Source organism: Rhinatrema bivittatum, chromosome 3, assembly GCF_901001135.1.
Source record: "Rhinatrema bivittatum chromosome 3, aRhiBiv1.1, whole genome shotgun sequence".
NCBI classification, from domain to species: domain Eukaryota; kingdom Metazoa; phylum Chordata; class Amphibia; order Gymnophiona; family Rhinatrematidae; genus Rhinatrema; species Rhinatrema bivittatum.
In genome coordinates, this window is record NC_042617.1 from 282,766,430 (window position 1) to 282,779,533 (window position 13,104).

The window sequence follows — 13,104 nt, forward strand, 5'->3', positions numbered from 1 at the left end:
CTGGCTGTGAGAGAGCGCTTGTGTTTTCTCTAAAGTGGATGCTCTGGTATGTGCCCTGTCTAAGCGGATGACTATCCCCATAGAGGGAGGAGCGGCCTTGAAGGATGTACATCATAGAAGGATTGAAGCTATTCTTAAGCAAGCCTTTGAGGCAGTGTCAATAAATAAACAGATTGCTTCCTGTTGCGCTCTAGTGGCAAGATTTTGTCTGCTTCTCTATTAGGAGGTTTATGAGTCTGGAGGGAATTCCAGAATGGTTAGGGAGCCTGCTGCCACCTTCTTAGCAGATGCAGGCTGTGTTTTGGTCCGGATGTCGGCCGGAGGAGTGGCTTCAGTGATAGCGGCCAAGTGTCAATTTTGGTTGCGAAATTGGTCAGCTGACACAGCTTCCAAAGCTAATCTTACCAAAATGCCCTTTAAAGGCTCGCTTTTGTTTGGGAGCAAGTTGGAGAAACTGGCCAGTAAGTGGGGGTGAGTCTCCAGTGCCTCAGTTGCTGGAGAATAAGAAGCAGTTACAGTGCCCCTTTGGTATGAGGGGTCATTTCTGGGGGTTCCAGGCATTTTTGTCCCAATAGAGGGTCAGCCTTTCGGTAGATCTCAATCCTTTCGTCCCCGGCAGCCCAAGAGAGAAGCAGGCTTGGGTGGTGGACCTTCCCGAGCTTCCCAATGATTGTTTGCTGATCCACCTTCCGGAACAGGAAATAGGGGGATGTCTTCTCTCTCTTTTATCGGAGGTGGGTCAAGATCACGTTAGACCAGTGGGTTCTGTAAGTGGTCCGCAAAGGGTATGTACTGGAATTTCTCAGTCTTTCTCAGGACGTGTTCATGGTGTCTGCTTGCCACTCCCCGCAGAAGAAGCAGGCAATGGAGTTCACGCTTCAAAGGCTCCTCAGGCTGAAGGCTATGGTTCCGGTACCCATGTCTCAAGAAAGCATGGGATGATATTCCATTTATTTTGTTGTGCCGAAGAAGGAGGGCTCCTTTCGTCCCGTCTTGGATATCAAGAGGGTCAACAGTCACTTGAAGGTGACTCATTTTCGAATGGAAACCTTACGCTCTGTAATAATGGCGGTGCAGTCAGAATTTCTGACCTCCTTGGATCTGTAAGAGGCTCACCTTCATATTCTCATCCGATTGGAACACCAACGCTTTCTACGCTTTGTGATGTTGGGGTACCATTATCAGTTTCAGGTGCTGCCTTTTGGTCTAGCCACTGCTCCCAAATTGTGGTGGTAGTGGTGGCCTTGTGAAAAGAAGGAATCCTGGTGCACCCATATTTGGATGACTGTCTGATTGGAGCCAAGTCTCAGGAAGAGAGCCTCCTGGTGACACACAAGGTAATCTCCTTATTGCAGGAGCTTGGTTGGGTGGTGATCCTGACCAAGAGCAATCTTCAATCATCCCAGTCTTTGGAGTATCTGGGGGTCCAATTCGACACGGGACAGGACAGATTTTCCTTACCGCAAGTTCAGATCCAGAGATGATATCTCAAGTCATCAGTTGATGAACACCATACGCCCAATGGTGTAGTCCTACCTACAGGTACTCAGCTTGATGGCAGCTATCCTGGAAGTAGTGACATGGGCAAGAAAGCATATGCGACCTCTTCGGTGCTCTCTGCTATCTCTTGGAACCTGCAGTCTCAGGATTATGCAGTTCTGCTCCACTTGCTGATGCACATCTCCTGCCTTCAGTGGTGATTGCAGGAGGATCATAAGAACATAAGAAAATGCCATACTGGGTCAGACCAAGGGTCCATCAAGCCCAGCATCCTGTTTCCAACAGTGGCCACTCCAGGCCACAAGAACCTGGCCAGTAACCAAAAACTAAGTCTAGTCCATTGCTAATGGCAGTGGCTATTCTCCAAGTGAACTTAATAGCAGGTAATGGACTTCTCCTCCAAGAACTTATCCAATCCTTTTTTAAACACAGCTATACTAACTGCGCTAACCACATCCTCTGGCAACAAATTCCAGAGTTTAATTGTGCGTTGAGTAAAAAAGAACTTTCTCCGATTAGTTTTAAATGTGCCCCATGCTAACTTCATGGAGTGCCCCCCTAGTCTTTCTACTATCCGAAAGAGTAAATAACCGATTCACATCTACCCGTTCTAGACCTGTCATGATTTTAAACACCTCTATCATATCCCCCCTCAGCCGTCTCTTCTCCAAGCTGAAAAGTCCTAATCTCTTTAGCCTTTCCTCATAGGGGAGTTGTTCCATTCCCCTTATTATTTTGGTAGCCCTTCTCTGTACCTTCTCCATCGCAATTATATCTTTTTTGAGATGCGGATCATCTGAGAAAGGGAGTTCCCTTGTCCTCTCTGGCCTGGATGGTACAACAGATGCGGGTCTCCATGGTTGGGAGGTTTTCACTGTCTGGAGTTAACAGCCTAGAAGCGTTGGAATGATGAAGAGTCCCACTGGAACATCAATCACCTGAAAGCCCGGGAGGTACAGCTGGCATGCTTGAAGTTTAGCCACAGGCTGCGGATGGCAGTAGCCTATATCAATCTCTAGGGAGGAACCAAGAGCAGCAAATGTTGCAGGAAATAGACCAGCTGATGGAATGGGCGGAAAGTCATCTGCAGATGATCTTGGCCTCTCACAGTGCAGGAAAAGACAACATAACAGTGGACTTTCTCAACAGGGAGAGTCTGGACCCAGGAGAGTGGGTGTTGTCAGCTGAGGAGTTTCAGCTGATTGTGGGACACTGGGGCCTTCTGTTCCTAGACCTACTGGCGACTTCTTGAAATGCAAAGGTTCCTCGCTTCTACAGTCGCAGGAGAGATCCGTGGTCCCTGGGAATAGATGCTTTTGAACAGGTCTGGCTGGAAGACAGATTGCTTTATGCCTTTCCTCCATGGCCCTTGCTGGGCAGCATAATTCACAATATCGAAGGCCACAGCGGGCTAGTACTCCTGGTGGCGCCAGACTGGCCCAGGTGTCTGTGGTATGCAGATTTGCGATGACTTCTGGTGGAGGCCCCCCTTCGTCTTCTGCCGGATCTGCTTCAACAGGGACCAGTTCTTTCCGAGGATCCAACTCCATTCTGTCTTACGGTTTGGCCCTTGAGAGGGCTCGCCTGTTAAAAGTGTGTTTATTCCTCTGCAGTGATTGCCACTTTACTTCACATGTGCAAGTTCTCCACTTCCTTGGCTTATGTGCGGGTTCGGAGAGTTTTGAGGCCTGGTGTGAGGAGCGGGGTATTCTTCCTTGTTCAGTTAAGTTCCCTCTCATTCTGGATTTTTTGCAGGACAGATTGAATAAAGGCTTGGCCCTTAATTCCTTGAAGGTACAGATCGCGGCTCTTGCCTGTTTCAGAGGCCTGGTGAATGGTGTTTCCTTGTCGTTTCATCCTGATGTGGCTCATTTATTTTGAAGGGAGTGAAGCATCTTAGGCTTCCCTTGAGGGTACCAGTTCCATTGTGGAGTCTTAATTTGGTGCTGGATTTTTTGGCGGGCCCTACGACTTTGAAGATTGTGTTCCTAGTGGCTTTATGTTCTGCGCATCGGATTTCTGAGCTGCAGGCCTTGTCTTACCAGGAACCGTTCCTTTGAGTGACTCTGAGGGTATTACAGCTGCGTACTGTTCCATCCTTCTTACCCAAGGTAGTCTTGGACTTTCATTTGAATCAGTCCATCTCCTTGCCATCCCTGGATAAGGTCAGGGTTGCGGAGGAGTTTCGCCTTTTGCGCTCGGATGTTAAGCATCTTGTCTGGAGGTCTCTGAGTCTTTTTGAAAGACTGATCGCCTGTTTGTTCTCTATGGCGGAAGTAAGCAGGGCGCTCCGGCTTCGCGGACTACCATAGCTCATTTGATTAAGGAGGTGATCAAAGCCATTTATGTGGATGCTGGAAAGCCGTTGCCTACTCAGGTTAGGGCTCATTCCAGTAGGGCTCAGGCAGTGTTATGGGCAGAGGTTAGTCTGTTGTCTCCTGTCAATATCTGCCGAGCTGCGATGTGGTCCTCCTTACACACTTTTTCCAGATTTAATTTTCTGGATGTGCAGGACCAGGAGGATACAGCCTTTGCATGTGCGGTGTTGACTGGACCACAGGCAGCCTCCCACTCTATTGGGGAGTAGGTTTGGTACATCCCACTGGTCCTGTGTCCATCTGTCTACATCCTAGGAAATGGACAAATTACTTACCTGATAATTTAGTTTTCTTTAGTGTAGACTCAACTTCCCACCCTCGGCTGCCACGTGAGTGTGTCAGTAGTCCTGTGGGGCTCTGGGTAAGTTCATCCAGTCCCTAGCTTGGGGTACCTAGAATCTTATGTGAGTTCAGTGTTAATGGTTGGTTGAGTACAGTTCTGGTTATCTGTTTTTAATCTTTTTTTGCTAGTCCACAGTTATTTTAGAAGAGAATATTGGCAGGCTGGGGTCACTGCAGGGTTGTATATACTGTCATGTCAGCTTACTCTGTCTCCATCTGCTGGCAAGGGAGCATAAACCAATTGGTCCTGAGTCCATCTGTCTACACTAAGGAAAACAAATGTATCAGGTAAGTAATTTCTCCATTTCTTCCTAGTGACCTGTTTCAGCTTTTATACTAGAGTAGAAGGAAAGTGAGTGGCTACAGCACTGAGTTATTGTTCATGAAAATTCAAGAGGCAATTCCATATCCTTTCTACTGAGGACTCTCTGTGGCACCTTGGGACAAATTACATGTTATGCCTCATTTGTAATCCCAGCTCTGGAATTACAAATTCTTTGTATGTCTATCAACAAGTCACTAGACATACTGATTCTTTGTATGTCTATCAACAAGTCACTTTTTCCTACTGTAACTGGCTACTAATAATGTCCTTTCTGTTTGGGAGCAGTCCTGAAGATCAGACATTATAATTGATAACTTCCCAGGAGGTGATTGTAGTAAAGTATGCAAAGCAGGTTGGGATGAGAGGCATTCAGTAAATCATGCAAATTGACATTATTGTAGTTATACCAGTGGCCTAACTTACCCTTGCCTGTCTTGAATCATGATCACTCTTTCAGGCCTGTCTTTCATTGTGCTGCTACACCCAAACAACATGCAGGACGTGGTAAGAGAACAATGCTCTTCCAGTTGTTTAGAACTGTTTTGGTTTTTTTTAATCACATAAATTAACATTTTCCTGATTTAAAAAAAGATATAGTAAACCATGCTAGTTTTGGCCAAGCTGCTCAAATACAGCCTTGGCTTGACAGAAATAAGGCAAAATACATCAGGATTTCTGAGGGTTTATGTGGATGATGTCTGTAGATTAATAAACAGACTATCTGGAGCGCTTATTTCTCCTCTCCATGTGAGCTGGAGTGTTTGGTTTCCGAGGATGAAAGAGTCCTCATATATTCTGAGATTCTGCATGGGACCCATTAAAGTTGGCTTGTAGTTCTTTGGCATTAGGTCTTCTCATCCAATCAGAGCTCTCCCCCTCTCCTTTCCAGCACTGGGAGTGAAATCCTTGAACAGATAGTTATTGAATGGCAAAGGATAGCCCTCGGGCTTTTTCTGTTCCTCAATGTGCCACAGACTTGTCACTGGATAACTACGTCCATCTTACGGCTACCTTTCTTCTTGCAGACAGGTGCGCTCCCATTTTTCATGGATGATTCCACAATTTTCACAGCCACTTCGTCCTGCTTAAACTTCACACTGAACCTGTATCGCAAAAAGAACAGGCAGTTCAGAAAAGAGGAATGTTGCAGAGAGGGAAGGGGTGAAGACTTGGGCTGGGAGAATTCAGAGAGATGTTCTGCATTCTCTGAAACCTCTAGACAGATTTTGAAACGTTCTATATGTTTTCTAAAACATTTCTACATAATTAATGGACAAAGTAAATATCAACTTTACCCCAACTATCATTCCCTAAAGACAGGGATTTCTAGGAGAGATCATTCATTGCTTAGAGACCATGGAATGGCGTTATGGGGAAAGCTCTTGTATTGTTTTGAAACTATGGAAAGGAGACGCAGGAAGAACTTTTCTGATGGTTAGAGCAGTGTTTCCCAACCCACTCCTGGAGGCTCACCTAGTCAGTCAGGTTTTCAGGACTGTCACAATGAATATGCATGAGAATGATTTGCATTCCCTGGGTCTCCAATGTATGCAAATCAATCTTAAGCATTTTCATTATAGAGATCCTGAAAACCTGACTGGTTAGGTGTGCCTCCAAGAGAAGGTTGGGAAACACTGTTGAGAGAGAACTTTTGCATTGGTTAGAGACCATAGAAGGGAGTCACTAGGAGAGGTCTTCTACTGGTTAGAGACTGTAGAAGAAACTTCCTCTGCACTCAGGCCAGTCCCCACAAGTGGGTTATGCACCTCTACCAGCAGATGGAGACAGAGTAAAAAGCTCACGTCACGGATATAAAGCTCTGCCCCAACATCAGCCCACCAGTATTCTCAGTCTCCAGTAGATGGTGGATATGCATTTCCCTATTGGGGATTTCCTGTAGTTAAAAAAAAAAAAAAAAAAAGAAAGAAAAGAAAAGGAGAAGATTATTGCATTGATTGTACTCCTGAGGTGACACCAATGGGTCCCTCCCTCAGTTGAGCGCCTTTAATCCAGTAGTCATTTTCAGTCATGGACAAAAAAAAAAATAGGCAAAGTGGTTGATGAATGAGGGAAGCTTGGTGGTGAAGTCTTTAGCCCTTTTCCCCTCATAGCTGGAGACCCAATAGTACTTGCAAACAGATGAAATGGCTCAGGTTTAAAAAAAAAAGTAAAAATAAATGAAGAGGAGCAGAAGGCAGAGAGTAGGGAGGTTTATTCCCCTATTCCTTTCTTACCAGGTCTTCCTCCCTTGGTATGAGCAGTCTGCATCCTTTCCTTCCTCCCACTCATTTCTCAGGGAAGTTTAGTGAGATGCGGCAGTGGCGCGGTAGGTTGAGCAGCCTCTGGCTAGGCCCCACTCCCAGGCTTGATTTTTTGAGCTGTGTGGTGAGCTGTAGAAGTGCTTTCATGCACTTGTTCATGCGCATGATTACCATATGGTGGTGTGGTGACACAGTCAGTACATGTGTGCCTACTGGTGTGCACAAGGTCGTGGCATTATTTCGGTGCGCCTATTTGAGACAGTGCCTACCTGAGCATGTATGGAGCACCTACTTGAGTGTACTGAGCTCCAACTTGAACTCATACTGAGTGCCCATCTGAGTGCACGCTGACTTGAGAGCATGCTGAGCGCCTACTTGAGCGCAAGCATATTGTGACTTTGAATGCGTCTTTTATTTGGGCGCACAAGTGAAGTGAGGCGCTATGGCATTGGAGACAAATAAATCTAAGCACCTAACGATCTGTGCTTCTTGCCATATAAGGGCAATACAGCCAAAGATTTCTGCAAGTTTATGCTAGCGCTGCCTGGCTGATAGCCATTCCCTGTCGGGGGGATTAGAGCTGAAGGCAACTCATTGTGGGTGTCCCCTTCTTCAGTTGACCCTTAGACCCAATTGTCTTCAGGAGATGTTTGATCTGAGGATGTTCAATTAAGGCCTATAGGGCATGGTATAGGCCCATCCTCCTTTTTCTGAGAGAGTTTTCCAGGGACTACAGTCATTTCTGTAGAGGTGCCCAGCAGAGACAGCGATACATTCAAAGTGAGGCATATACCCAGTGGTTGTTACTGCATGCAAGTCCCTTATGATATGCAGGAGGATGTGGATACAGATGATTCTGGGGAAGGTTTGGGTTTCTCTCCACTGGCTGAAGGGGAAATCCCTCTGAATTTGGAGCCACATAGAACTCTGCTCCGTTTCTTTTATGCTGATGAGTTACCAAGTCTGTTATCTCAGACTCTGAAGCCACTTGGTGTGACTGGGGATGACTCTATGGGTGCGCAAAAGATGGAAATTTTTTGGTCACAGTACGCAAGCATTTCATTTCTTTCCCCTGCTGGATGCATTTCAAAAGCTGATTGCCCTTGAATGGGACACTCCAGAAGCAAACCTTAAAGGGGGTCTTGCTTTGGCAGACTGTACCCCTTGGAATCGGTGGAGAGGTGAAGAGTTACATTTTCTGAAAGTGGAAGTACTGGTGTGTTCTGTGTCTAAACAGACCACCCTTCTGGTAGAAGGAAGGGCAGCTCTACAAGATACTCAGGATAGGAGAATTGAAGCTATCCTTTAGCAGGTCTTGAGACCATGGCAATGAATTTCCAAATTTACTCTTGTTGCGCCCTGATGGCTCAGGCGAGTCTACTCCTCTCTCGGAAGCCTGAGGGAGCGGAGTCGAATAGCAGAGCATTGATGCAACTGGGGCCACTTCCTTTCTTGATGCGGGCTGTGACTTGAGAGCAGCTAGATGTCAGCTGTGGTTGCAAAATTGGTTGGCAGATATAATAATTTCTAAATCCATAAGAATATACCATACTGGGTCGGACCAAGAGTCCATCAAGCCCAGCATCCTGTTTCCAACAGTGGCCAATCCAGGCCATAAGAACCTGGCAAGTACCCAAAAACTAAGTCTATCCCATGCTACTGTTGCTAATAATAGTAGTGGCTATTCTCTAAGTCAACTTAATTAATAGCAGGTAATGGACTTCTCCAAGAACTTATCCAATCCTTTTTTAAACACAGCTACACTAACTGCACTAACCACATCCTCTGGCAACAAATTCCAGAGTTTAATTGTGCATTGAGTGAAAAAGAACTTTCTCCGATTAGTTTTAAATGTGCCACATGCTAACTTCAAGGAGTGCCCCCTAGTCTTTCTATTATCCGAAAGAGTAAATAACTGATTCACATTAACCCATTCTAGACCTCTCAGATTTTAAACACCTCTATCATATCCCCCCTCAGCTGTCTCTTCTCCAAGCTGAAAGTCCTAACCTCTTTAGTCTTTCCTCATATGGGAGCTGTTCCATTTCCCTTATCATTTTGTCGCCCTTCTCTGTACCTTCTCCATCGCAACTATATCTTTTTTGAGATGCGGCGGCCAGAACTGTACACAGTATTCAAGGTGCGGTCTCACCATGGAACGATACAGAGGCATTATGACATTTTCTGTTTTATTCGCCATTCCCTTTCTAATAATTCCCAACATTGTTTGCTTTTTTGACTGCCGCAGCACAGTGAACTATCGTTACCTCTCTCACCAAATCCTGTGCTCCACTGAGAATTAGATCTAAAATTGCTCCCTCTCTCGTCGGTTCCTGAACCAATTGCTCCATAAAGCTATCATTTATTCCATCCAGGAACGTTATCTCTCTAGCGTGTCCTGATGGTACATTTACCCAGTCAATATTGGGGTAATTGAAGTCTCCCATTATTACTGCACTACCAATTTGGTTAGCTTCCCTAATTTCTCTTAGCATTTCACTGTCCATCTCACCATCTTGACCAGGTGGACGGTAGTATACTCCTATCACTATAGTCTTCCCCAACACACAAGGGATTTCTACCCATAAAGATTCAATTGTGCATTTAGTCTCATGCAGGATGTTTATCCTGTTGGACTCTATGCCATCCCGGACATAAAGAGCCACATCGCCTCCCGGGTGCTCCTCTCTGTCATTGCGATATAATTTGTACCCCGGTATAGCACTGTCCCATTGGTTGTCCTCCTTCCACCATTTCGCTGAGATGCCAATTAAGTCTATGTCATCATTTACTGCTATACATTCTAATTCTTCCATCTTACTTCTTAGACTTCCGGCATTAGCATACAAACATTTCAAAGTTTGTTTTTTGTTTGTATTTTCATTCTGCTTTTTAATTGATAGGGATAAGTTAGAATTTTTTAGCTCAGGTGAGTTTTTAGTTACAGGCACTTGGACTACTTTTCTTATTATTCGAACCTCACTGTCGGGATGCCCTAATTCTAATGCATCATTAGTATCCTTTGAAGATACCTCTCTCCGAACCATGGTAAGTCTCAATCCTTTTGATCCAGAAAGCCTCGGAAGAAGGCGGGCTCTGGGAGTGGAGCACCTCGTCTGTCTCACCGTTATCAAAGCTGGGTCCAGATCATGTCAATCCAATGGGGCCTGGAATTGTTAAGAGAAGGCTAGGTTCTGGAGTTTTCACATTCCTCTGGATGCCTTGTGGTCTCACAACTCCCTACAGAAGAGAATGGCAGTGGAGATTTCTTTAAGGAGGCTGTTGAACTTGAAGGTCGTAATTCCTGTTCTCAGACTGCAAGAAAATATGGGATGCTGTTCTGCAAATGATGTTTGCAGGTGACTCATTTCCATATGGAAACACTATGCGCCATAAAAATGGCAGTGCAATCAGGAGAATTCTCCCAGCTCTAGATCTGCCAGAGGCTTATCTACATAGTCCCATTCATTGAGAACATCAATGGTTCCTGCGGTGTGCTGTTCTGGGACATCCTTATCAGTTTCAGGCCTTGCTCCTCTGGCTGGCCACTGCGCCCAGGACCTTCTCTAAGGTCCTAGTGCTGATAGCGGCATCCTTCCACAGGGGCGGCGTCTTGGTTACCTGTATCTGTATTGAAAGAGAGTCAGCTGTCTTCCTACATCGCAAGAGTTAGGCTGATTGCTGAACTTGGCCAGGAGCTCCTTACAAGTCGACTCAGATGCTGGAGTATCTTGGCGTCCTGTTGTTTCCTAGCAGGGCTGTGTGTTTTGGCCAGGGAATTGCATTCAAAGTTGATTGCTCCAGTTCAGGCCCTAGGAAGATCTTTTCGTCTGTCAGTGTGACCTTATTTACAGGTCCTGAGTTTGATTGCAGCTATGTTAGTGGGTTTCCCTTGGGCGAGGACACACATGCGGCATCTTCAGCACAATTTCCCAGTGGGGTCCACAGTCTAAGGACTACATGGTGTGGCTTCTCTTGGAGGTGAGCGTCCACTTGCAGTGGAGGTTGCAAGTAGATCTTTTCAGGAAAGGAGTTTCCTTGGAGACACCGGAATGGTAACTTGGATCATTGGGGTGCCGAGGAATTTCAATCGACTGGAAACACGTGCAGTTTGGCTAATGTGTCTGTGATTCGTCGAGTTTCATTCGGAACCTGTGGAAGCAAGTCCAAGAACTTGCTGAATGCATACCGCAGCAACAACAGGAGTCGTTCTCTGCAGTTCAACAGTGTCTAGAAGCTGGAAAACACAAGGTGAGATCCACCTACAATGTTTTTGAAACAGCAGCCGGGTTGGCCACAGTGAGGATTGGCACCCATAGGATGACCTGGCTCCACACCTCAGACGATCTAGAGGTACAGGAGAAGTTGGCAGACCTTCCCTGTACAGGAATCTCTTTGGGAATAAGGTTAGGGATGCTGTAGCTCAATTGAAGAATCACCATGAAACCCTTCAACAACTGTCAGCTAGCACTTCTGATCCGCCATCCTCTGCCAGGAAATCCTCCCAGCCAAGTTCCAAGAAGTTCTTTTATAGAAAGAGGAAATATTACCCTCTTGCCTCCCCACCCCACGGAGTTGGGTTTTCCTGCATTTTGTTCTTTTAGTTTTTCGCTCGTGATGTTTTTCTGTATTACAAGATTGAAGGGGGACCTCATGTGGCTGCGTGGATAGTGACATGTTGGGCATGCTCAGTGTGCCAGTCAAAGTTCTAGAAACTTTGACAAAAAGTTTTCCGTGCCGGGCGCCATCCGATGATGTCACCCATCTGTGAGGCTAACATTCTGTTTTCCATGTGTGACTCTGGGGGCGATGCAGTTCTGGATTGTACCTTCGGTTGCCAAAAATGGTTTTGAAGTTTCATTTGAATCTGTCTATTTCTCCTGCCCATGCTGGGCAGAAATAGAGATGAGAGTGATTAATGTTTCTTGCATATCTTGGATGTAGAGCAATATTTGAGATGATGTTTGGAGGCTTCTAAACATGTCAGGTAGTCTGATTGTTTCTGCTCCATGGTGGAATTAAAGAAGGGGAACTAGCAACGCGGGCAACTATAGCCCCTTGGCAAAAGTATGTCATCCAAGCTTCCTTTCTCTAAACGACTTAGAATGCACTCCGTTAGGGCCAAGGTGCTAGTGTAAATGGAGCCTTGATTATCGTCTCTGGTCAAGATTTCCCAGGCAGCGATGTGGTCTTTCTTGCATGCCTTCCTCTTGGATGTTTGGGCTCTGCAGAGTGCAGCTTTCATGAGTGCAGTCTTCCGCCCTGTTTGGGAGTAGCTTTGGTACATCCCCACTTGTGGGGATTGGCCTGCTTGAGTGCAGAGGAAGAAGAAATATACTACTTGCCTGATAATTTCCTTTCTTCTAAGAAAGGCAGGCCGATCCCTGACCCACCCTCGGCTGCTGATTTTTGCCTTTGGTTTGCTCTTTAGATGCGGACATTCCTGCTGTTTGTCGGAGGACTGGTGTTTTGACCGGTCCCTCAATTTAGTGAACGTTAATTCTTTGATCTGCACTCAGTGTTCTCTTTTGATTGGAAGCATGAGTGATTGATTGTTAATAATCATTTTCAAGTATAATCAGTTTGTTCACAGTTTGGGTTTTTTAGAGAATACTGGAAGGCTGATATCTGGGTACAGCTATATATCCGTGACATCAGCTTTTACTCCATCTCCTTCTGCTGATAGATGTGCATAACCCATTTGTGGGGATTGGCCTGCCTTCTGTAGAGGAAAGGAAATTATCAGGTAAGTAGTAGTTTCTTCTTTTTGGAAGAGCTCTTCAATTTAATATAGATGGCAGAAGTCAGTAGAAGAGCTCTTCTATTTGCTAGAGACTATGGAAGAGAATTGCTAGAAGAGCTCTTTTGTTGTTTGTGTATGTCTCTGCATTTGACATTATCAGCTAGAAGGGAAAACAATATTCAAACACCAAAATATTTTGTTTTGCTAAAGCCATCAACGTGTAGCTTCAAATTTTGCTAAAACACGTCTTTCACTTTTCCTACTTTGAGCACCACCTGAACCAATATCAATCATTCTGAACAACATCCAGCAACAGCCCTTCTCGTACTCATCAGTTATGGTGATGGCCAGCTTCTGCTGAGTTGCCTCCAGCACTGTCTGGTAGAGTTTGGTGAGGACTTCAATCACATGGTCGCTGATGAGGACAAAGTCGCCCTTTGTTCCAGCTGTGCCTGTCTAATGCAAGAAGGAAGTATTAGGACCTCTCAGGCAGGAATAGAATGAGCTCCTTGTTTCCCTGGTTTATGTCCTCTGTTATAATATAGTAGTAGTAGT

The 13,104-nt window shown here is 45.6% G+C and overlaps 1 protein-coding gene across 2 annotated transcripts in view; it reads right to left on the reverse strand.

Moving 5' to 3' along the window:
• Positions 1–5,089: 5,089 nt before the first annotated feature.
• The window catches only part of MYO1A (myosin IA), a 116,813-nt gene continuing 108,798 nt past the window's right edge, over positions 5,090–13,104 (reverse strand). For both annotated transcript variants that reach the window (XM_029594869.1, XM_029594868.1), the window contains 2 exons: positions 12,878–13,005; positions 5,090–5,648 (listed from right to left, as the gene is read on the reverse strand). In XM_029594869.1, the coding sequence (XP_029450729.1) occupies positions 5,525–5,648; positions 12,878–13,005 (252 nt within the window). In that variant the 3' untranslated portion in view covers positions 5,090–5,524. The remainder of the gene's footprint in view (positions 5,649–12,877; positions 13,006–13,104) is intronic.